The 26,826-nt window shown below is 40.7% G+C and overlaps 1 protein-coding gene across 1 annotated transcript in view; it reads right to left on the bottom strand.

Moving 5' to 3' along the window:
• The window catches only part of LGR4 (leucine rich repeat containing G protein-coupled receptor 4), a 64,408-nt gene extending 40,039 nt beyond the window's left edge, over nt 1–24,369 (bottom strand). Inside the window, exon 1 of the mRNA XM_045290974.1 lies at nt 24,304–24,369. Within this exon, the coding sequence (XP_045146909.1) occupies nt 24,304–24,365 (62 nt within the window). The 5' untranslated portion in view covers nt 24,366–24,369. The remainder of the gene's footprint in view (nt 1–24,303) is intronic.
• Nucleotides 24,370–26,826: the final 2,457 nt, after the last annotated feature.

Here is a 26,826-nt window from a genome sequence, read left to right as displayed (position 1 = left end):
TTCCTCTTTTCAACTGGTCCTCTTCTCAAGGGTTTGGTCTCTCCTGATCTCACGTCCAAAGCACACGTGATAAAGTCTCACCACCTTCCTTCCCAGGAGCCTTCTGACTGTACTTCTTCCAAATCAGATTTATTTGTTCTTCTAGCAGTACATGGCATGTTCAATAGTCTTTGGCAATGCCATAATTCAAAGACATCAGCTTTTCTTCAGTCCTCCTTATTCACTGTCCACATTTCATGTGCATATGAGACAATTAAAAATACCATGGCTTGATGAGTCTATGATGAGGAGTATCTTGGTCCTCAAAGTGACGTCTTTGCTTTTTGACACTTAAAGAGGTCTTTTTCGGGCGATGTGCCCAATGAACTCTATCGTTTGATTTAACTGGTGCTCTCATGGCATTGACTATGGACTCGGGTAAACGGAGTCCTTGACTGACCTTTCCATCTCTTCTCCCGTTAGCATGATGCTGCTTATTGGTCCAGTTGTGAGGATATTTTATTTCGTTTTGTTTTATGTTGAAGTTTGCGACAATAAAAATTGCATGGAGTCTTGGATCTTCATCAGTAAGTGTTTCAATTCCTCTTCACTTTCAGCAAGCAGGGTTGTGCCCTCTGCATATCACAGGTAACTAATGAAGAAGCTCCCGCTAATCCTGATGCAGCATTCTTTTTCATACAGTTCAATTTCCTGGATAATTTGTTCAGCATAGAGATTGATTAAGAATTAGAAAGGGATACAACCCCGACACACATCTTTCCTGATTTTAAACCAGGGAGTATCCTCTTTTTTCTGATCAAAGGAATGCATCTTGGTCTGTGTGTAGGTTCCACTTGAGTATAATTCAGTGTTCTGCAATTCTCTTCCTTCAAAATCTTACCCGTAATTTGTTATGATCCACACAGACACGTGTTTTTGTATAATCAATAAAAGGCAGGTCAACAAAACTTTCTAGTAGTCTCTGCTTTCAACCAAGATCCATCTGACATCAGCAATGATGTTCCTCAAGCCATGTCCTCTTCTGAATCCGGCTTGAATTTCTGGCAGTCTTTTGTGGATGTGCGGCAACACACTTGTGCATGATGTTAATAATGCTGTTTGATAATTTCTGCATTTTGTCAAATTACCTTTCTTTGAAATGGGCACAAAAGGAAATCTATTCCAGTTGGTCGGCCAGGCCACCATCTCTCAAATTCCTTGACATAGATGAGTGGGTGCTTGCAAGCTTTGTATTCACTTATTGAAACATTTCAACTGGTATTTTGCCAGTCCTTGAAACTTTGTTACCAATGCCTTCAGTGCAGCTTGGACTTTTTCCTTCAATACCATTGGTTCCTGATCATATGTTACCTAAATGGCTGAATATTGACAAAGTCTTCTTGGTTCCATTACTCCGTGTATCTCTTCCATATCCTTTGGATGCTTCCTGCATTGTGCAATATTTTGCCCAAAGAATCTTTCAAAATTACAACCCAAGATTTAAATTATTTTCTTCAATTCTTTCAGCTTAAAAATTACAACCACAATAACGCCTTAGCCAAAAACTATGTTCTCAGATTCTATTTCAAAATGTTCAGCATTCCAATGCCAAAGCATCCTACAATCAATCTTAAAATAAGCTTAACGCCAGTCCTTCCAAAGGCCTTTCTAGACCCACAGCTCAATAACTGAATTCAATTGACAATGTTCACAACGGTAAAACAAAGTATTTAAAAGGTCACTTTATAAAAATTTAATTATAAGGGGGCTATTAGAGGGTATAGACATCTTTTCCTCAGGACCGCTTAATAGTTGCGTAACTGTGATTCTGCTCTTAAAAGAGTTGTGTGAAAGAGTTGAGTTAAAAATTTCAGACATGGGAGGGAGGGAAGGAAAGAAAGAAAGAGGGAGGGAGGGGGAGGAGGCAATAAACTTGACTTTGGGGCTGTTACAGGAGGCAAGGATAGAGACTTAATCTTCCATATTTGGACCTGGTGTCAGGAGAGACCAGTTCCTGGAGAAGGACGTCCTGCATGGTAAACTGGAAGGGCAGCAAAAAAGAGGAAGCCCCTCAACAAGTGGCTGCAACAATGGATCCGCATGCGGACAATTGGGAGGACAGTGCAGGACAGGGTAGGTCTCCTTCTGTTGTGAACAGGGTAGCCAACTCAGAACCAACTCAATGGCACCTACCAACAACAAGGGTCCGTTATCTGTGAGCTTTTCTTGAGAAATCCAGCCGATTGTGTTGAGTTTCATGAAAAGGAGAATTTTGTTAAGGAACGAAGGAAGTGGCAAAATACATACTACCTGATAATTCATTACTTGTCAACAGATTAGGGTGTTTAACATCAGCCAAAATATTGGCTTCTTTTTTCCAAGTTTCTATCCCATTGTAAACTATGAGAAAACTAAAGTAACTGGGCTTCAAAAAGTAGCCTCTCTTTCTCCAATACTTACCATTAATATAAATGATAAAATGAACCTCTCTGTATGCAGCTTATCCTGGAAAACAAGGCAACTATCTTGAAAAATAAGCATCACTAGTATGTGGTGGATGGTGATAATGCTGAGCAAAAGGGCGTACTACTTTGATTACTTTGTTTCACACTCGAGTAAACATATCACGGGGAGCTTTCAGGAATGTATCTACCTACATTTACCAAGCTTGTTAATGAATAATAAACATAGCAGCTCGATAAGGACTTTGCAGTGCAGCAACTGCACCCTCCAGAGCCTCTTCACATTTTGCTTGTTTTTATGAGCCAATATTTCTTATATTAGACCCTGGAGATGATTAATGTCTCAAAGTGAAAAAAGTAAAGTGAATAAAATAGCAGGGTCCAGAACAAAGTCCCAAAAGCTTTGTAGAAAACACCACAAAAAAATCACCCACCACATATGTTGTTTATAGTAGTTGTAGGCAGTGTGATAGGTATTAGGAGACATTCTTTCATTTCATCGTTTTGTCACAATAGTTTTGTCTGGGTTCCTGAGTAGTTAATGACCTGGCCTCAGTCACATAGCCGGGTAAGTGGAGGAGCCAGAATTGCAGCTTTGGCATGGCTGGCTTCATCCAATACTTACCCCTTCCTCCTTGCACAATGATGTCTCTGGTGCGACACGGAGACACTGGGACTAATTCTCAGTAAGGAGAGAAGCGGGAGGCAGATCTTTTCAGGCTGAAGTACGGTGGACTTGGCCACCTCAACAGCCTTGTTGACGTGGATTCACGATTTTCATGTAGCATATAAGCGCTAACAAACACAGGCTATGTGAACTGTAGTTCTAAGAGAACTATAGTTTAAAGAGAAATACCCAGCAGATGAAGGGTATCATCTTTCCTATAAGCAAAGATGACTGGTGAGATGGCAGAGAGAATGGTTTCCTGGGTGGTACATGCCCTAAGCTCACTGGGACTCTGCTTAGGAGATAACAAGTCTCAGTGGTGCTTTTAACAATTCTCGGGGGAAATAGAAGTAGTTGAATCGGAGGAAGAAGTAGTTACCCATGGCCCTCTAGCAACCAAGACCAACTACTTCTCACTCTATGCCTGGTTTTGTACTTCTGTGCTATATAACCCAACAATTTTCTTAACTTCTTGCTGCTTGAGGATCTGTTGGATTGGTTTATGTACTTAATAAATATACATAAACCATACATAAAATTCTTTTAATGGCTATGAAGTCTTAACTCATTGCCATGAAGTCAACTCCAACGCATAACACCACTATAAGACAGTAGAATCGCCCTATGGGTGTCTGAAATTGTAATACTTTACAGAAGCAGCAAGCCTCATCTTTCGCCCATGGAGCAGCTGATGGCTTTCAACTGCTGATCTTGTGGTGAGCAGGCTCAACACAGAAGCCACTAAGTCACCAGAGGGGGCGGAAATTATTAGAGTAAAAACTGAAAGGAGAAAGAGGTATACTTTTCTGTTTTGCTAAAGATGTGCCAAGCTGCACAGACTTCCCCTCGGTGTCCTCCGTGTTCTTCATTCTCACGCAGAGAGCCTTTCTCTGTAAGGTTTCATTTCATCAACCCTCTACTCTTTTGGATGTCACAAAATCTTAAGCATATGTATTTTTTTTCTCCTAGATTGTTACCAAGAACTTCCACAAGACTCTGCCTCAAACCTTAATTACAACACTGTCAGATAAATCTTAAAAAGCACAACGATGAGCATTTTTTCGAAAGGCTATTCTTTCTCCCTACTGGATTCGCTAGACCTTCAGTTAAGTCCACTTAGTCCAACCCTGTCTTCCTTCCCCACCTTCAACACAGTGGTAATTACATGATTTCATGTCAACTTGATAAACAGAGTGAAGGGGTGGAGTTTAGCCTGTCAATCAGGTCACAGCCTGATGATGCCTCCTTGTGGGCATGAACTTCTCATTGGGATTCTGGAAACTTCTCTTTCTTCCTGGAGGTGGGACGTACTCTCTCTGTTTCACATTGCTGTTCACAGCCACATGGAGCCACACTGATGGTAGCCAGAGCCCTGGAGATGCTTCCACCCCCACTTACCCAGAAGACTTTGTAACCACTGGCCTGTGGTCTTTCTGCACTTTGCATCATTGCAAGTGACTGCGTGAGTCTGAAGAGGAATTTATGGACTAGTATCAGACATATGGGCTAATGGAATTATGGACCTCATCTTGACTGGGCTGGGATGTTTTCTCAATATACAATTGCTCTTTGATATAAAGCTCTGTCTTACAAACAAGTGTCTCTGTAAATCTGTTTCTCTAGTCAACCAGGTCTAATATAATCACCCAGGATTTCTTGTGTCCTATATTTCAGCACTGCTCCTATACCCAAAAAGGGCCACGTTCTTCCACTTCTGACTCTGCTCATGCCATTCCTTCACCTGAAATATCCCCACTCTTGTCTGTCAACTGAAACCTTATTCATAATTACGGAACAAGTCTGATATTGCCACCAAGATGAAAACCCCATGATACTACCTTCCTTTAAATCCACAGATACCTTGGATGAAGCACTCTCACTGGGCACAACTCGTGTGTCCTTTATGGGCACACTCTGAGGGCAGGGGTGGTTCAGTGATAGAATTATCACCTTCCACGAAGGAGACAAGACCCAGGTTTGATTCCCAGCCAATGAATCTCATGGGCAGCCTTCCGTCAATGCCCATTTGTCAACAGAGCTGGTGTATTGCTATGATGCTGAACAGGTTTCAGCGGAGCTTCCAGGCTAAGAAGAACTAGGACAAAAGCCTGCTGATCTAATTTTGAAAATCTGCCAATTAAAACCCAATAGGATTACTATGGTCCCACAACTGACCAAACATGGAGCGTGGGAAACTGAAAACCAGGAAGAGATAGGATGCGAACAAACTCGCAACGCTTTACATGAGCAGCCAGGGCTTCCGTGGGGGAGGACTTTCACGCTCCTTAAGTGGAGATGCATTCTAGTCACATTCTCCTAGAACAGCAGTTCTCAACCTGGGGGTCACAACCCCCTTGGGGGTTGAATGACCCTTTCACAGGGGTCGCCTGATTCATAAAAGTAACAAACTGACAGTGATGAAGTGGCTACGAAAATAATTTTATGGTTGGGGGGTCACCACCACATGAGGAAGTGTATGAAAGGGTCGCGGCATTAGGAAGGTTGAGAACCACTGTCCTAAAAGTCATTCCCCTCAATGCTCCCCCATACCCCATAATAAGGCCAAATTTAAGATGTTGTTTGCAAACACATGGTCATTCACTATCCTCTTGAAGCCAACTGCTTGAAGGCTATCTGCCTGAAGGTTACCTGCCATCAAAACCAGTCAGGCCATCTAATACTAAGGAGGCCCTCCCTTCTGAGAAGGATCCTTGATGGTTCCCCTGGAGAAGGCTCAGAGACATCTAAGGTCATGCCAACTCAGAAACGACTATGGTTAGGCTGCCGTCTTGAGTCTAGAACCCGCCCGTCTTGTACTTTCCTGTCACACGTATGCCTCTAGTGCCTCCCCTTCTTATTGCACGTAAACCCCTAGATCGTCCTCCTCCTGCTACGAGTATGTCTCTAATACAACGCGTCCCTGTTACATATGTGCATATTGTGGCTTGCGTGCCTGAGATTATATAAATGCGTGAGAACACAGTATGCTGGCTCTCTGCTTGGACCTGGTTCCTGAAGCCATGGGGGCAGTGAGCCCTTGCATGTCTTGTCTCACCTCTCTTTAATTTACCCCTCAATTACACAACCGCCCCCTTGCACCCATTCGGTTGTGGAGGCTGGTACCCCACAGTGCAGGACAAGATACTGTTTCATTCAGTTGGACATGGGGTCGCTATATGTCAGGGGGTGACTTCATGACAGCTGAAAACATATTCATGTTCATATGCCATAGTCATCTTGTATTCCCTGCATCGCATGGACATTTGGTGTTTGCTGTAGCACCTCAACTAGGCCCTGAAATCAGATGCTAGGTTGAAGAGTACTGTGACTTAAAGGAGAGCCTACTGATTATCTTTACTTTTCTGCATGTTTTCTCATATCTATTCACCTATTCCACCCATTTAATTTTCTATACATGAAAGAACTACTTGCTAGATTTTAAAGTGGAAGGAGGCTTCAAAGAGTTCATGGAAAAATTCCATTATCTCTGGAGTCCATTTTTTCTTGAGCATTTTAATGACACCCCCCCCACCCCGCCTCTTAGATCAAGTGCTATAGCAATGGTTTCTCAATATACTGGGGGATTATCATTTCCTATGGATGTGTGGAGACTTTAAACATACAAATACCAGTCCACCGGTTAGCAGTATTATCCCAACAAATTCTGTATTGTGCACATAAACACAAGGAATTAAAACAAGTTTAACAGGACTTCAAATGGGAACACAGCTTACCTCAAGGCAACTACTCTTTATTCTGCTTGTTGCAGTTGTCCCACGAGTAAAGAGAGAAAGGGCAGAGAAGAAAGAAGGCACAGGAGAGGGCAACCCCAATCCATTAGACTTCCGCTCTCCCCTTGCATTTGGAAGCATTCCAAGAAACAGGATACAAGTGGTTCAGTGAATAATGTCTTTATGAATCTGTTTTGTGTGCATGTATTATTCATAAGGACCGTGAATTCACATTAGGGGGTTCCTTCCAGGGGAAGCTTTTGGGAGACCAGATTTACAATTATATCCTCCACTATCAAATGCTATGCTAGATGAAGTTTTCTATTTATCTTCTCTCCTCCAAGGAAGACAGCAGAACCAGTGCTGGCTAATACACACGGGATACAGGTCAGTAAGCAGTGCCTGTCATCGAGTAGGTCAGATTGCAGAAGGTAATCCAGGACAGAGGGTCACATCTCTATGAAAGGCACAGACCTAGACAGAGATTTCTTCCCTTGGGAAGCAATGTAAATGAAGAGACAGGAGAAGCAAGTGCGAAAAAAGAAAATAATCCAGTGGTGTCATTTTCTGAGAAATGACTGGGTTCAGGTTTCTTTGGGTCCATTGTGAGCACGGATGACACCATGATTAAAGCACTTGGCTGCCAAGTGAAAGGTCGGCAGTTCAGACTCACCGAGACACTCCATGGGAAACAAATGTGCAGTCTGCTTCCATAATGACTTATTCCCTTGGATATCTTATTGAAGGAGAGGCGGTTCTACTCTGTCCTGCAGGGTTGCTATGAGTTGGCAAACCGGGCAGCAGAGAGTTTTGGTCGGATCCTTTACAGATATTTTATCATAGCCATTTGGCTGGAATTCTAGCCAAGAATGAGTAGAGCAATGATTACAATATTACACTGACTCAGACATATGTACACGCTGGGGGTGGGGGCTCAGTAACGTGCAGCAGCTGTTGTGGACCTCTCAGAGGGAGACAGGAGCAACTGCGGCAGGAAGGCATGAACATGCTTTACATACAGACAGACAATGCCTCTGTCTCCTGAAGGAGAGGCTGGGGAATGGGCAAGAAAGGGGCCTCAAAAGCCAGAAGAAAGGGGCCAAACCTTCATTTGGCAGAGCTTGTTTCCAGGTCGTTGAGCTCTGTGCAGTTCACTGTTCAGTCCCTACCAAAATGTGCTTTGGACACTGCCCCTCCGGCTACATTTATCAATCCCTCAGCAACAACTTCTCTGGCTCCCTCATCATCTCCTGCTACACCCACTTTTTAAGTCTTCCTTCCAAAAGAACGTCAGAAGTCATCACCGACTGAACTAAACTTGTCCCCGCTGCCACTCCTGCTATGCAATTAAATTCCCTTGAGTGGTTGGATCAGCACAGCGTTATGCTTCGTGTAAAGTACAATAGGCACAACCACTGGCCCGTGAACGCTGACTTCAGAGAAGGCATCTCTATGTCCAAAATAAACTGGGCCAATATGGCCACAGGAAAAGACGTAACAGACATCGAGTGACAATCTCTTCTCTCATAAAATGCAATGTGAAATAAACCATACCCCCCCCAAAAAATTTTTTATATTATTTTTTTTTAATTTGGCTCTTTTCTGTGTATTTTTAAAATATATTACTAATTAGAAATTAATACATATGTCATATCATTACATACTTCAATCACATCAACCAGAATTGTACACTTGCTACCACAATCAGTTTCTAAACATTCTTTTTCTTTCTGGACTTTGACATCTTCTCCCTTTTACACTCCAACCACTGTAGCCCGCCACACCCCTAAACCCTTATTCTACTCCTCCCTATAGTTTATCAATCCCGAGTTTCACATACCGAAACACAGAAAAACATATGAAACAACTTCATGAGGGTGCCCTCCAATGACATAACATCTCTGATATACACCCTAATATGAACAAACAAAGCTACAGAAAATGAACCAGATCAGGTCCAGCATGCATCAGGGGAGGGATCAAAGTTTTAACTGTTCAAGTGACGTTCGTGCCACTGTGGATCCAAAATTTTGGCAACCATTTTAAAAGAAAAATAACAAAACTGTAAAAAATGTTTATAAGCCCTTAATTATATATTTATTTCTATAAGGTCCTAACTATGTGCTCAGAATTATGCTATAATCTGTGTACAATAAAGAACTCAAATGCAGTCTGGTTTTCTTTCAGGATATTTGGTACAAATAAGTATTGATACAAACTAACATTTTTGTCGCACTTTCGTCTGCTATATTGGCCTTGAGAACAACTCTGTGTATTGAGCCAGACATGCTTATTTATACCCGTTTAAAATATTTTGGAGGAATGAGCAAAATGAATCTATTTCTTAAAAGCCTTGCCCAAAATCTTATAACATAGGTAAGATATGTGAATCTTAGAAATTAAAGAACTATGTTGCTTTGTAGTATAAGAATGACTAAAAGATGTGGCTATTTTCTTAATCCACATAGAGAACTAACAACGGAAAGGTATATCATTTCCCACAGAAATTCTCTCTATCAGAGCTAAATCTCATCCAATATAATAAATGAAAGAGTCCCAAGTCAATTAACATGACTTATCCTATTCATAAACCAGAGAAAACTTCTGAAAATTATACAACATTTATGTCTACATATGTAAAATTGGAATATGCTTTTTGGGAGCATGAATGTCTTAAAGAATCCTTATTATGATCTTTAAAAGAAGTATATATAAGATATATATAAAATATAAGAAATAAAACTTATTATATTAAGTGTAATGTTGAGAGACGTAAAGCACAAAAAAATAATATTTAACAAAATTACAAATATGTCACAGCTAAAAGTAGATCTATCTTTCCACATATTAGTTTGGTTTGGTTTTTTTTTCAATTAAAATAAACTTAAGTTCCACTTGTACCAAACTGGCTTTTCTGTCTCCCGCTTCCTCTCATAACAATCTATAGCAAACATTATTTTAAAGGTAAATCAACAAGAACACTGACAAAGGCTACATTTATTATTGTTTAAATTGTTTTATTGGGGGCTCGTACAGCTCTTATCACAATAGATACATATATCCATTGTGTCATGTGCATTTGTACATTTGTTGCCATCATCACTCTCAAAACATTTTTCTTTCTACTTGAGCCCTTGGCAGCATCAGCTCATTTTTTTTCCCTCCTTTCCCCATCCTCCCTCCCTCATGAACCCTTGATAATTTATAAATTATTTCTCATGTCTTATACTGACCAATGTCTCTCTTCACCCACTTTTCTGTGGTTCATCCCCCTGGGAGGGGACTACATGTAGATCATTGTGATCGGTTCCCCCTTTCTGTTCCCACTTTCCCGCTTACCCTCCTGGTATTGCTACTCTCATTATTGGTCCTGGGGGATTTATCTGTCTAGGCTTCCCTGTGTTGTGAACTCTTATCTGTACCTGTGTATAGGCTCTGGTCTAGCCAGATTTGTAAGGTAGAATTGGGGTCATGATAGTAGGGGGAGGAAGCATTAAAGAACTAGAGGAAAATTGTATGTTTCATCGGTGCTATACTGCACCCAGACTGGCTTGTCTCTTCCTTGTGACTCTTCTGTAAGGGAATGTCCAATTGTCTGTAAATGGGCTTTGGGTCTCTGCAAAGACTACATTTCCTGAGCAAAGTTAACATGACAAACTAGTCATCTATCCTCTGGCAATAAAAGCATGTAATATCCACCCATGGGAGAAAATAATATGTTACAGCTTAAAAAAAATTTCACAACCAATAAATATTTATTGAGTTGCTCCTACAATTGGCCAACAACCATAGGTATGACTAAGTACTGAGTTTTTCCAAGATATTTCTCATTTCATTTAAATGCAAAGTTCATTAGATACAAAACTTAAATGGAATTTAATTTTGTAAAGGCTGAAAGGCTCATGACACCAATAAACTCAGAAATAGCAAGAAGTTGTTGTCTTAACCCTTCCTTCAGTTTAAATGTAGTTACTGTCACCAAAGATCCTACAAAGCAAATTGTAATAATAGCCCTATTGTTGAAAAAAAAAGTCAGTATTGTTGAGGAAAGCAGTACACACTGACATACCTAGAATAAAATCTAACAAGGCACACAATCAGGGCCTCAGTGAAGAAGAACAGAATTACGAATACAACAGGCATTCAGAAAAGGAAAACTGGGGAAGATTTTAATGGTTAAAGGCTCCAAAATGAACTGTATAAAATAGTTAAGATTTGAGTACTACAGAGAGGAAGTACGGTAGACATCGTTGATTTTCAACCAAACATCCAGTTATGCTTTCACGATACAGCAGGGTTTTGTGTAAGTTTGCCTGCTTCCACAGGACTCATCTCCACAAGGAAATTCCGATGGGGCATAACCAACCACAAGGAGCCCAGACCTGGTCAGAAAGTGAGAGGGGCGGTCATCACATGTGACTGTAACAGGTGGAGACAACTGAGACTAAGTGGAGTCTGAAAACAAAGCCTTACTGGGAAGAGTAGACTAGGAGGGAGAAGAGAGAGCCTGGGCTCTTGATGTGGATAAGCAACTCCATCGTCAGCCAACCTTAGAAGAGATCTAGCACCTTTTTAGGCAAGATAAGATCTTTTCTCATTGTTTAAGCTTCTTTGAACTGAATTTTTTCACCTGCTGTCAAAAGTACCCTAAAAAACTTTAACCAACAACCACCTTGTCTTCTTACCTTGCAGCACAATCTTAATTTTATTCCAGACTGTAATATACCAACTTGAAGATCCTATTTTCCAGCATCACAATTGCAAAGCGTGCTCATATGATTAAGTTCTTGCCTATGAAATATAAGCACCAACACTTCTCTGTTACTTTTTGGTGGTTTGTATGTTGCTGTGATGCTGGAAAGTATGTAACTGGTATTTCAAATGCCAGCAGGGTCATCCAAAGAGAGCCAGTTTCAGCAGAGCTTACAAACTATGAAGAAGGAATCAGCTGCCCACTTTGGCGTTAATAGCTACTAAAAAAATTATGCACCGCATGAAAACAGTGTCTCATACTGAAGGTCTAATGAATGGAAGCAAAATATTGTCAGAGATAGTGCCAAAGGATGGGACCCCTGGGTTGGAAGGCATTCAAAACGTCACTGAAGAGGAGCTGCTCTCCAAAAGTGGAGTGGACCAAGGTGACGTGAATAACGTAAAGCCTGTGGGGGTGGAGCCTTCTGGATGTCCATTTGGCTGATGGGACCCACAACTCAAGGTAAGAAGAAAAGTAGTGCAAAAGTGTACTACTAATAGGAACTGAGAATGTACAAAGTATGAACCCAGGAAAATTGGAAGTAGCCAAAATGGAAATGGAATGCATAAAGATGACTGTATTGGTCTGGGTACTTTGGAGAAACAAATCCACAGCGACTCATGTATGAGAGAGTTTTATGTAAAGAAAATGTGCATCATGAAAACATCCCAACCCAATGCTGCCCAAGCCCACAAGTCCAACATTAACCCATTAACCCAACACCAGTCCACAAAGTCCTCCACCTCACAAAACAGAGGCAATGTTGCCAACTGCAGGAGGAAAGCTGAATCAGTGATCGAACAAGCATCTCAGCACTAGCAGGGGTCTCCACACGGCTGCTCCAGCACCCAGGGCTGCATCGGGATAGGTCCATGTAGCTTTTCCTTGGGGATGTCTTGTAGGAAGTCAATCTTGCAAGCTGAAGCAGGGAACTGCTAAGGTTGATGCACCCGGTGTAACCATCACAAAACAAGAGACCCGAGAACTAGAAAGGCGAGGCTCACCACCCATTTATCCCTCCGCCTTTCAATTAGCCCCACATGTGATTATCGGCCAGGCTGGCACAATTAACTAACTCAATGACTATCCTAGGCATTAGTGAGCTGAAATGGTCTGTTATTGGCCATTTGAATCAGAAAATCTAATGGTTTACTATGCCAGGAAGGACACAATTAAGAGGAATGGCAATGAATTAGTTGTCATACAGGGCATGTCAAGGAAATCCAACCAATACAACTATTATTCAAATTTACACACCAACCGCACAACTTAGTGATGAAACTGAAGAATTCTGCCAATGTCTTTCATCTGAAATTGCTCAAACCTGCTATCAAGAGGCACTGATAACTATGGGTGATTGTAATTCAAAAATTGGAAACAGGAAGGAACAGTAATTGGAAAATATGGTCTGGGTGATAGAAATCGGAGACCACATGATAAAATTCTGCAAGACCAATGATGTGTTCATGCAAATACTCTTTTTTTTTTTAAACAATACATGGGACTTCTCCAGATGAAACACACAAATCAAATTGGCTCCATCTATGGGAAGAGATGTAACTAAACCAGGCTAAAATCAGGTCAAGGGCTGACTGTGGAACAGACTATTAGTTCCTCATATGTATATTCAGGTTGAAGCTGAAGAATATTAAAACAAGTCCATGAGAGCCAATAATATGACCTTGAGTCTATCCCACCTGAATTTATAGAAACCTCAAGAACAGATTTGCTGCACTGAACACTGATGACAAAAGACCAGATGAGCTTTGGGCGGATCTCAAAAACATCATTCATGAAGAAAGCAAAAGGTCATTAAAAAGATGGGAAAGATCAAAGAAGACGTCAGAAAGATACTGAAACTAAGGCAAATGGAAGAAATGGTGAAGTCAAAGAGCTGAAGAGAACATTTCAAAGGGCAGCTCGAGAAGATAAAGTAAAATGTTATAACAAAAGGAAAGAATCAGCTCAGCATATGCAAAACTGAAAGACCTCAGAAAATTTTCAAGCCTTGAGTTGCATTATTGAACGAGAATATGAGCAAAATATTCTCAGGACCAACCATGAGAGTAGCGATACCAAGAGGGCAAGGGGAAGAAGGTGGGGGGAGAGGGGAAACCAATCACAATGATCTATGTATAACCCCCTCCCAGGGATGGACAACAGAAAAGTGGGGGAAGAGAGACATTGGTCAGTGTAAGACATGAAAAAATAAAAACAATGTATAAATTATCAAGGGTTCGGGAGGGAGGAAAGGGTAGGGAATGGGGGGAAAATGAGGATCTGAAACTAAGGGCTCAAGTAGAAGGAAAATGTTTTGAGAATGATGATGGCAACAAATGTACAAATGTGCTTGACACAGTGGATGGATGGATTGTGATAAGAGCTATGTGAGCCCCCAGTAAAATGATTTTTTTAAAGGTAAGAAGAATACAGTTATTGTACTAAAAAGAACTGGACAACATTCAACCATTTCAAGAGGTATCGTATGAGGAAGAAGCAATGGTGCTGAAGGAAGAAGTTCAAGCTGCACTGAAAGCAGTAGCCCCAAACAAGGCTCCAGGAGTTGATGGAGTACCACTTGAAAAGTTTCAACAGGCTGATAAAGCACTGGAAGCACTTACTTATCGATGCCAAGACATTTGGGAGACAGTTGCTTAGCCACCTGACTGGTAGAGAGGTGAAGTCAAAGAATGCTAAAATTATAGAACAACATCATTGGTAACACATGCTAGCAACATTTCACTGAAGATCATCCAACAGTGGTTTCAGCAGTACACTGACAGAGAGCTGCCAGAGTTTCAGGCTGGATTCAGAAGAGGACTTGGACAAAAGATATCATTGCTCATGTCAGATGGATCTGGGCTGAAAACTGAGAATACAATAAAAAGGTCTATTTGTGTTTCACTGATATGCAAAGGCATTCAACTGTGTGGATCCTAACAAACTGGATAGTCTTGAGAAGAATGGGAATTCTGGGACACTTCACTTTGCTGTTACAAAACTTGTACACGGATCAGTAAAAAGGCAGGAGGCAGTTGTGAGAAGAGAACAAGGGAATACTGCATGGTTTCAAAATCAGGGCAAGTGTGTGTCAGGGTTATAGCCTCTCACAGTTATTCAACCTGTATGCTGACTAATCATCAGGGAAACTGGTTTATATGACGAAGAATGTTTATATGAATGGCATCAGGATTGAAGGGAGGCTTATGAACAACCTGAGATGTGCAGATGACACCACCTTGATTGCTGAAAAGGAAAAGGAACTGAAGCACTTGCTGATGACGAGCAAGGGTTGCAGCCTTCAGTATGGATTACAACTCAATGTAAAGAAAGCCCGAATCCTCACAACTGGATCAATAAGAAACACCATGAGATAAAGCCCTCAATGAGATGGAGTAACACAGTGGCTGCAACAATGTGGCTCATGACAGGGCAGTGTTTCATTCTGCTGTGCACAGGGTCAATATGGGTTGTAACCAATTTGATGGCACCTAACAATAACAAGGAGGCTTTCAGACTGACTGCTGAGCCATCAACTCACAGAACCAAGTCGAACAACCCCTAGCAAATCTTTCTCCTCTGGAATGGTTTGTGGGTCTGAACTACTGGCTTCCTTGTTAGCAGCCCAATTTGTAGCCCAACACACCACCCTAAACTTGGAGCCTGGTCATGTAGCCAGGTAGGAGGTGGGCTTTTAAACACAAACATAACCAGTTCAGAACCACTATCTGGTCCTCAGGAGAAAGATGAGGCTTTCTACTTCCATAAAGAACTACAGTTTCACTAGGACATTCCCCTCTCCTGTAGGGTTGCTATGAGTTAAAATCAACTCAATGGCAGTAAATCTGTATAGACTACCATAGTTATGATTAATTTTTTACCTTCTTCATTCTAAGTAGGCCTCTTAAAGGGAAGTCTATGACCCAGGTTAGACCACATCATTCTGCACACACAACTGACCCAAGTCGGACAGATCAGCAGAATCTTCTACGACTTTACTGCTGCATGCGACAAGGAAGACTTCAGATAGCATTTTGGATATCAAAATGCAAAATTTATACTTGGACTACTGAAGATTACATTTTGCAGCGGGAAAGAATGAATGAAGCCAAAACACCAACACAGAGACAAGTGAAGATAACAAGTAGAGAGCATAGGAAAACTCAGAACTTGTAAACTCCTAGATACAGTGCCAACTGAAGTCAACTAACTCGACTTCTGAACTTTCTAGCTCGACATGAACCCACAAAGCTCCTATTATGCCTAAGCTGTGTCTCCGTCCCTTGAAACTATGCCTGCCAAATACAGTGCATATTCCAAACTTTTTCATCTTCCCCAAATCAGACACCACATAGTAACAGCCCCTAAATGCTCACTTCTTGTCAAAATTCTTTAACTCAGACTCATTTCACCACCCAAATCAAATAATGCTAAACATGCTTTTTTTAAAAAGTCTTTTATCAGCACTGGGCATGGTCATCTTTCAGACATCTAAATACTGTTCTTTCGTTTCTTTGTTCAAACCTCTCCTCCCATGGCTCCTGGGACAGAGTTCTGCCCTAGATCTCCTGCTCCCTGGCACTTGGTCTTCTTCCCACACCCTGCTTTCAGTGTTTCCCAAGGAGCTGTCTTGGCCTCCTTCCCCGTGCGTCTACCCTCTCTTTCTTGGCAAGCTCTTTCGGACTAATGTTCCCAGTAATCACCTCCAAAGAAAAGAGGCCCAAATCTATACTGGTGACACTAACTAATATCCGGACTCCAGTTCTACATTTCCACTTATCCTCATCCACATCCCACCTAAACTCTGTCCCAAATTTAATTTAGGACCTTTCCTTCTGAAACCATTTTTTTTCTTCTTATAGTGCCTCTTATTTTATAAATGGTACCACCAGCTTCTGGGTCATCTTAAAATCAAGTGCTATCTGCATCACTCTCGCCATTCCAGCCGAGCAGTTCTTTTAATTCCGTCTCTATGTGTCTTCCATTGGTTTCCTCTCCTTCTCATCATCACTGCCCTACTCCAGACTCTCTGCTCACCGGCTCGGCTGCTGCTCATTCGCTTCTTCACGTCTCTCCATACTCTCTCAATTCCAAACACCCCATTCTCTGCTTTGCAACTCTATTTTTGGAAGGTCTTAGCTGAGAAAGTCATTCTCTCATTCAGGACTATCAATAGCCTCGGAAAAGCTTCAACTCCTCCTTATTCAACCAAGTAAGGCTCTCCGTCTGGCCCTCAAGTCTTTTCTGTGTCTTCCTTTGTGTCTCTTTCCTGAAACTTCCTTTAAAGAATCCAGCTCTCTAGCCAGACAAACAGCACACTATTCCTACTACCTATCCCGGTCTGTCTTCATATCTTTACTCACGCTTCTTTGTTTCCCCCACAGGCCCTCATGGATAACTCCTACCATCCCTCAAGGCTGAACACAAATGCCAACTCTTTGATGAGGTCTTCCTTAATCTTTCTTGCTAGAAATAATCTCTCCTCTTCTTTGAACTCCTATAACTCTAATACACATTTCATCTTCCTTGAAGGCAAGAATCCCATTTAAATCAGCAGCACTGGACTCAATGCTTTGCCTAACAAAAGTATGTTGAATTAATGAATTGTCTAATAAGTGTTTCCAGATCTTCCCCACATAGAGGAACAACACAAACCTGAGACTGACACCTGGCTCCATTATTAACTAGCTATGTAACCCTGGGCATGTTACTCAACTCTGAAGAGAATCCTCAGCCTCCTCACCAACAAGATGGTGATAAATATAGCTCACAAAGTTTTATGAACTGAAAAACCAATTCTCTTCTAGAAGCACCAAGCCAGTACACAGTAGGCTCAACACAAGCGCCCTTCCTCCCCTTTTGGCTCTTGCCATTCGTACTCTATGAGCGCTCCCCAAATGACACTTCACAGGAGATGAGTGAATCGCACAAGCAATACTCTTCTCCAAGCTCACGGCCCAACAGTAAGGAGAGTGTCCTTTGCTACAGCAAGCCATCCTACCAGCGGTCTATAAAGTGGAGCATAAGGATGTACCCCCAAAATAGAGTATTTATAATTACCAAAAATTATGACAGCAATCAAGGCATTATTCTGTTTTTTCTGGGAAATTATGGTATTTAGTAAAGTGTATCTAAAATGGTTTCATGAAGGAAGTAAACATTAAATAATTCCAATTTTAATTTGGAAACAAAAGAAATTCCTTACAATCCTCAGCTATTTTCAACAACCTAAGCCGGCACGATAGCTGACCTGTAGGAAGGCGTCAGATCTGACTTGATGGCAGTTGATTTGGTTTCGCACACCTTAGAGCTACAAATATAAGGTGGTAGGTTCTACTGCAGTGGTTTTCAACCTTCCGAATGCCACGACCCTTTCTTTAATACAGTTCCTCATGTTGTGGTTCCCCCAAAAAGTAAAATTATTTTCATTGCTACTTCCTAACTGTAATTTTGCTACTGTTATGAATCCGGCAGCCCCTGTGAAAGGGTCATTCGACCCCCAAAGGGGTCGCGACCCACAGTTAAGAACCTCTGTTCTAGTGGCAGCAGCATTCAGCGGTGTTGGTCTGCTTCTAACTCTGTTACATACTAACGGTGGTACCTGGGGCAAGCCACTCTGCTATCGTGGTCTTGATAAGCTCATCTGTGACAGGGTATAGCTGCATAAATATATAAATAATCCCTTGTTCATAATTTTGTTCAATGGATTTACTAAGGGAAGGGTTGGGGAGCTCACTACTTCTCATAGCACATGGATGGCCCCTTAAGCTTCGCTGCGATTCACCATCACTGCAGTCAACAGTATAGCAGTATAATGTAGAAGAACAAAGACTTAAATATGACAGACAGGGATTCAAATTCTGGTTCTGCAATTAATGTATAATGGACCACAGAAAGGTTTGGCTTTTGTTTTGTCACCAATTTAAAGCCTCCATATCTGCATCTGTAAATTGATGCTGATAAATTCTATTTATCATATAAGAAAGGGTCTTTGTGCTTATTAAATCAAGTAGTATTAAGTTTTTAGCACAAAATTAGCTCTCAACAGAAGTTTCATGCCAATATCCATTGTATCCTAAAATAATTTCCCTTTACCAGATTTGACCAGTTTAAATTACCTACAATACTTCAAGTCGACACTGTGAAAAGGGGGTTCCCGAAATTCAAAATGAATTATTGAGGGACAGCAGCAGATGTAACTTGAGGTCCTAAAATCCATCCTGGATCAGAGTTCTTCTTTTCTCTGTTCTAAAGGACATTATTGATCTTTGAAGCAGCGGAGAGAAATCTCAGGATCACTAGAAAAGCATGTTCCGGATCTTTCTGAAGTGGTGGAAACTGAGCCCCAAAGCCTCAGAGCCAGTGGCTTGAAGACCGTGGGACAGAGAAAGAGGAGAAGTGCCAACACTATGGGGCTGTGAGACAGAGGGACAGGTGTCCCAGGGAGGCAGAGGCCAAGGGACCACGTGGTTGAGAGGTTGAAGATCAGAGGGACTTGGTTGTCGGCTGCTGGGAGGTGTGGTGGACCAATGACTTTATATTTACTATTTACTGATTCAGACATGTGGCAGTCTATTAACTGCTCTAATAAACCACCATAACTGGGGGGGGGGGGAGTAAAATAAAGAACATTACTGAGAAATCTGTTGAAATCTAAAAATTATAGATTGATAATATGTATATACTAGAGTCATTTAAGAGAATATCCTTTCACTTGGGGGATATACATTACAACATTTAGCGATAATGGAGCATTATGTCTGCAAATAGTTCATTGTACCAGGTACTATATTTTATATGTGTGTTTAGAAGAGTTTTAAAAAGCATGGCAAATGTTTTGCAAGTCTTGAATTATTTGGGTATAGAATTGTTATATGCATAAGTACTGGCCAAATCAAACTATTTCAAATTATTTAATGTTGTCTTAAGGAGCCCTAGTGACACAGTAGGTTAAGCATTGCGTGGTTCAAACCCACCAGCTGCACTGCAGGAGAAAGATGCTTTATCTGCTCCCATGAAGTTGAACAGCCTTGGAAAATAATCTACTGACCTATAGGATTGTTCAGTGGCCTTAAGTCTGACTGGGCTTGAGTTTTGTCCTACTACTGATTGTATTTTAAGCATACCTATTGAAATAATGTACTAATCTCCCTTCGTACAGTAATGTATCCATTTAGAATTAATTATCCTGCAGATGATAAACAAACCAGTGATCTTGAATTCATACTTGGCACCTAAATTACTTTATAACAGTGGAGTCTTCCAAAGTCAAATTACATTTTGCCGGGAATGAAATTAACCTAGTCATATACATGTGCTAAACAATAGCTGTACAAGTGCCAAAGCTGGCAATGGCTTCTAGTGCTGTCGCAACGGCTAAACCCCAAGTAATACACAGGGGGAGTTTTCAGTGATTGCCTGTGGGAATAGTTGGGTATTCTTTCTGCTGTTTCTAAAGCATTTTCTCAGCTCCAAATTTCAACCATTCCTCAAATGGCTGCAAATGCTGAGAGGTCCTAAGGAGAGCTAAAAACACATGTGAAGTATCACATTAGAGAAGCAGCTCGGCTGAGGCTTAGCAAGTGCTTTTAAATTCTACCCTTTCTTCCTATCGTGTCCAGCTCCAATGCCCATCCCCAACGAAAATAATGTCTCCTCACATATTTCAGAGAGAGAGAGAGGGAGAATTCGTGAAACTTACTCCTCACTTTATGGTCACAAATCATATACAGTGTCCTGTTTTAACTTTACAACAGCCCTCTGAAGACAGGCAGGACTAGTATTATCCCCATTACAGAGATGAGAAAATTGGTGCTGGGGGTATGGTGGTGAGCATAGTGGTCTTCCGTGATGAGAAAATTGAAGTCCAAGAGTAAAGACTTTCCCAGGATTTTTGATCCTGCAAGGACTGAATTGAGAGCCAGAACCCATGTCTTTCTCTGTCCAGAAAGGAGAGAATGGCAAACAGTGCTGCAAAGTTTTCAAGCTAAGTTAAGTGTGAGAATAAAACTGGAAACAAAGAATCTCAAGTACGTCTCATTGAAGAAGCAGATGAGATGCTTCCTGTGAGAATATATATATACATCACTCAGTATTGTAAGTAAAACAGGGCTCTGGGGAGATGACTTTAAACCCCAGCAAAACTGCATACCAGGCACATGAACTTCACGGAGAAGTCTTTTAACCTCTTCCTTGTGCCTTGTGTAAAACTGTTCTTTCAGAGTTAAGATAATCTAATGAGAACAAACTTGCGTACATTATAAAGCCCTCTACATGTACTATTTAACATTATCTATATAAAATTGAATTCTTCGTGACTTCAGGAGACCAGTTCTTTGTGTGTTGAGTAAATGGCACCCAGCAGTTTGCAGCAAAATCCTAATCTCTTTCCTGTTGCTTACTTTTTATCAACTTGAACTCCTTCCAGGTAAAGTCTAAACGCACTATCTTAAAAAGTCTTCTCATGACCTGGCCGCCTCATCTGATGTTTTTTCTATATCTCTCTCAAGCCTCCCATAAATATCATGTATCTTAACATTTCTGAAAATTCTAACTCCCTACATGTGCCATACGGTTCTTCCTGAAATATCCTTACTACCTATCTTCATCTGGCTAATTCCTGTGTCCTCTTCAAGCTCAGCCAAAGAACTCTTCAAAGTGCTTCCCAAATCCTCCAGTTACAAGTAAATACACTGCTTCTAGACTTTCATTGGCCCCAGACACCCATCCAGGCCAGTCTTTGCCATGTTGCACCAAGTATTAGTTGTCTCTCCCTCTAGATCCAGACTGCCCAGGTGAACTTTGTGCAGTGATGGGCTGTACTAGCCAATATGGCAGTCACTAACTATGTGTGACTACTGAGTACTTGAGCTATGGCTAGTGTAACTAAAGAACTATGTTTTACATTTAATTTTAATTATATTAAATTTAAATAGTCTTCTGTGGCTACTAGCTACGGTTTAGACGGCACAGTTCTAGACAGACCGTCACCTCTCTGGGGACAAGGACCATGTTTTCTGGTCTCTGTACCCCTAGCACCCACCACAGGCTTGGCACTGACTGCAATGCAGTGCTTGTTGACAGAATAAGTGAACACGTACAGATCCACGTACACTTTTGCGTGGGACATGAAGCCACTAAATTACTATAAGCATTCTATATTGCCTTATTAAATTTGGCCAATCATGGTCCCATTTTGTACACCTCATTAACTATATCGGGGAAAAACAAAAACAAAAAGCCTTGGCATAGTATTCACTTCTATTCAAGGCACTTTAACTTCCTAATCACACTTAAATGACTTCCAGATGACTTCTAGACAAACATTTACGGTTTATGAAATTTTGCAATAGTTGTAGCAGCATCATTTTGGAATGTCAGAATCAACTACAACATTTTATGAAAGAAAAACCATAGCTTTTACCATGCTTATATTAACTTGGAAAACAAATTCCTTTAACTGCCTAAAGAATTCCTAGCATATAAAGACTAGTTTGACCTATTCTTTTAAGTTATCCATCAGCTCTCCTAACTGAATTCATTTCTGAAATGCCATACAGGATTTGGCAAAGGTAAACTGACTTGATTGAATGGGCTTCATCACTGTGATAGAGTTAAGAAGAGAACCTGACCTAGCTACAAAGAACTAGCAGTCAAATTTAATTTGGTTTCAATTAAAAGTCACGGTAGAGAGAATTCACGATGTTGACATATGCTTGGTCATTTGAGATTTTACGAAATCTAAGATGTGAACTTGACAAAGTAGAGATTAACCAGGTTTGACTCCATCCAGATCCTTCTATAAAATCCTTCAGGTGTAATTGGCCATCAAAGGCATCAACAAAAGGTCATCTGCACTCCATGGGCCCCTCTAAACAAGGAGATTTTCTCCACTTACTATCTGGTGTCATCACCCATCATTCAATTGTTGCACAAGGACGGAACAACCACTCTTCATCACATAATTACTTCTGTCAAGAGAGCATAATCCTTAAACCTAAAACAACCCTGAAGTCTATTTCTAAGTGAAAGAGAACAGAACAGGTACAGAATTTGAAGTTTAATGAAGTTTCCAACTACATAGTTCACTCATCTTAAAATTTTTCATTAAAAGTAAATGCATTCTTATTCTAATGAATAATGTTCACTATAGGAAAAAATACAGAAGGGCAAAAATAAAATACATTATACACTTAAATTTCTTTGCCCCCAGAGATCACATTTGGTGTGCACTACAGCTTTTAAACACTCTTTCCCTGTAAACGTTGATACTACTAAAATAAATTTGAGCTAGCATTTTCATAGTGCTCAGTTTCAGGCACTCTGCATTCACTAGAACACTGTGAGGGAGGGTTATTATCTTCAACGTACAGATGAAGAAACGAAGCAGAGTAAAATTAAGTAACTTGACCCAGTTCACAAGCTTATAAATGGCAAATACCGTAATCTCTGTTCAGTTGTTGCTATGGGAGCATCAGGTTCAACTAAGCAGTGTGGGAAGTAAAATGCTCTCCTTTAAGTTTATTAAATCCTTAACTGAGATTTCAATAGCTTATTCGAAGCAGGTAGTACAATCAGTATGTTTTCTATTTAAGTCCTGTACTCCATTTCGGGAGACGGACTAAGCTAAGCTAAGGGCATTCACAGAATTTGTATCTAATACTGACCATGTGGGCAATAGGATATAATCTATAATATAAATGTTTGCCCTTTTAGCGCTATTTGTCTTTGATGTTCTCAGTTATCAATCTGTCATCATCTTACCGCCATATACTACATTTTCTATTAACTTGGCCTCTAAAAACTCATATTTAACCTGATGCAAGTCTCATGTTTTCTCACTTGGATTTAAAATATATATAGTTATATTTCCCAATTGAGATAACTCCCAATTCCTTTAAAACTTAAAAGTGCCTATTTCAATTATGAATTCCAAAAAAAGTATGGAGGAAAAAAATCACACGGGTTAAAACAACATGGAAAATTCTTACCACATGCAAACTGTTAATCTATCCAAATCCATCCATCTCCCCAGTCCAAATATCAGACCTGTTTCAAAGGTCCAGCCTCTTCATGCCTCCCTTTATCACCCACTGATCACTTTTCTCAGCCCCAAACATGTTCCCAGAAATTGGAAAAGAGAGAAGCAACTGAGCAGTTCGGCAGCATTCTTATAGCTACAATGGTGAGAGCCACAGATGATGTTCCAAGTCACCTCCACTGTCCAAGAACCACCTCTAACCATACGCAGCTTTCTGCTAACTGTTGTCATTGCCCGTTGCATCATGACCATGAAATACCTAGTATATTTTTGCATGGTTGCATTACCCATACAGCAACTCCTTTGACAACAATAGTAATTACATAGCAGCCGTGTTATCTGAGGATAGCACTGTAATTAACTTTTGTCACTGCAGCATTCTTGGCTAAAATAATTGCAGCAAAAAAGTTGGGGGGGAAGGCCCTGCGAAAGTAGCATTTTTTATATCTGGCTTTCAAAAATAGCTTCACTTAAAAAAAAAACAAACTAAGATCCCACTCCCTAACACACACACACACACACACACACACACACACACACACACACACGCATTCCTCTGTGCAAAGCAAATTTTCCAGAACAGCAAACACCAGACTCCCTTCTGTTGCATAAACTTCTAAAGAATATAGCAAATAAATGCTATAATATAAGTAAATGTAAGTAATACTTACAGCTCTTCCAGAAAAGGAAAATTCTTAAATGCATCTTCTGGCAATTGAGTAATGTTGTTCATACTGATGTCCCTGGAAAACATAAAGTTAAAAAGATCATTAACTAGGTGTTATTAGACTTATAGCATTTAATTCAATTTAAAAGTAATTGAGCACTGAAAATTTGTAGAGGAAAAAAAAAGACCATGGGAAGTAAAACCTAGCAATAGTCAAAATTTGGCTTCAGAATGCAATGATGGAGCAAATACAAAACAATTCATTCTTTTATTACAAACAGGATTATGTAATTTAGAAACATCCAATATGATTCTTTCTTTACCCAGACCCTGGATCTTCCCAAGTTAAGTATCTTGGAAAATATGATTTCAAATGACCTAAAATGAGCAGACCGATGTGGCTCAAAGTACAGAGGCTGATGTCAATGTGTGCGTACAATACAGGGCTTGATAAATATATTTTCATGGCTTCTGGACCCCACTGTCAAAGATAATAAAAATATGTCCTTGCTCTCCCACAGTCAAATTTTCTGTAAAATGTATAAAAGACCTCCAGGTACTAGTTGTAAGTGGATTTCATTTTCAGCCCATGAACAGATGCAGGCTAGAGACGGACAAGTGCATACACGACAGGTATGCAGTCAGACTCCAGCTTCTCCTTCCACAGTCAGCGGAAAGGAGGGAACTCACTCGACGACACAACTCAACAATTAGCCAGTCCCAACAGCTACGAAACACTTCTTTAACCATTTCCTCCTTCCCCAGTAGCTGCCTCATGAACTCATTTTCGCGTTCTACACTCAATAGCAACACCATGAAAGATAAGTCAACAGAGCCCCTCAAAGGGAAAGCCCCAGGATGCACTGGGTCAGCATCTCACTCAGGTTCCTCTGCCTCGCATCTAGTGTTCAATTCAATGATGGATTTCTCCCTTCTCTCCTCTCCTGAAATCAGCATAAAAAATTCACATATGTGGCATTTCAATGACGAGATTCAACATACTGCTCTAAGGAGGCAGAAAAGAAATCAAGCACACCAAGTCCGCGAGCAACAAACATGTATGTCACTTTCATCTTTTCAGTCAAGTGGGAAAGCAGCAAGAGAGGCGAGTCCTACTTTTGACCTAGTGTCTGTCCAGCTCTTGGTGACCCAGGCCGTGTGCTGTATAAACTATGGGATTTTAGAATGTCCTCTCAGGGCTACAGCATCTTTCCGAGTCACACCAGAAGGGTTCGGTGTGGAAACCCCCCTAAGTGAAGCAGGTTTAAGGAACTGGCACACTACTCTGAACCTAAGGCTGAGCCGCCCTGGTGTGAGAAGTCCACGACTGCTACCTCAAGTGTACTGGACGTGCTGGTCATTGAACTTTGATTCGGCTCTCTTGCTTGGAGGGTGTTCAAAGAATGGTGGTCGGCGACTACCATATACTAATTTTAATACCTTCTTTGCTTTTTTACGACATGCATTAATCTGGTATGCATATTTCTGCCTTTGTGAATGATTGTTATTGAAAGTATGAGATATAAAGAGGTAGAAAAGAGTGGTTAGTCAGTTAAGAGTTAAATCTGTACAAGTCAACAACTCATGTATTTGAAGACATCTACTTGTATAATTTCCTTTTCTCAACAGTGTTTGAAATTCTATTCCATTGGCTAAATGACACTATCAACAGGATTACCTATGCCCCAGGGAGATGGTTGATAATGTTTTCTATCATAAAATAATAATGAAATTTCTAAAATGAACCACAAATATATGTAAACCATAGATATTTAAATGGATTTGGGGCTCACATTTCATTCTTGCCCCAATTTAGAAAAAATTAGTTCTTATGCCACGGCCCTGCTCAATGTTCACCCTCCTGAAGAGGGCATTAAAGATATGGGTATGGTGAAGATAGCAAGTGTGGTGGAAAAACCATGGTACCTGGCTATCAGAAAGAATAGCAGCTGGAGTTTGAAAGGCTTATCTTCAAACAAGCAGCCATCTAAGTGAGGCATCAACTAAGTTTGCATGATAGAAATACACGAGCCTGTGTGATCCAAGGATTGTAAATAATAAAATCTAAATCCAAGGAGAGAACGGTATCAGAGCTTAAATTGTGAACACCCAGTTTGCAGAAGGCTATGTGTGATAATGGAAGCCCCAAATCCATTTGCAGGGTTCCCACATGGATTAAGCCTCTGGTGAATCCACTCTGACCATAGTTAAGGAATGTAAATAGCCTTTCAACTATCTGACAAAGAACACTGTGAAGTCGATCATGGCAGATATAGTTAAAGAGTAATACACCTTATCACTTGATTTCCATTTTGACCCATTTTAAATTTGTTTCAGTTTTTAATGCTTTCTCCCTTTTTTTGAACGAGGCTTTTCTGTGTTTTCGGTGCTAGTCTTTATCATTAGGATTTTTAGTTTTTATTTGCTTCCTGTTTGGATTTTGTATGATTTCCTGCATATGAAATCCAGGATAGGTAGCTCCAAAGAGACAGTAACTCAGTTTGACAACTGCTTAAGGGCATAGCAT

The sequence above is a fragment of the Echinops telfairi genome, unplaced genomic scaffold (assembly GCF_000313985.2).
Source record: "Echinops telfairi isolate 266 unplaced genomic scaffold, ASM31398v2 ScPeMD7_60;HRSCAF=208, whole genome shotgun sequence".
NCBI classification, from domain to species: domain Eukaryota; kingdom Metazoa; phylum Chordata; class Mammalia; order Afrosoricida; family Tenrecidae; genus Echinops; species Echinops telfairi.
This window is presented reverse-complemented; position numbering and strand designations above follow the sequence as displayed.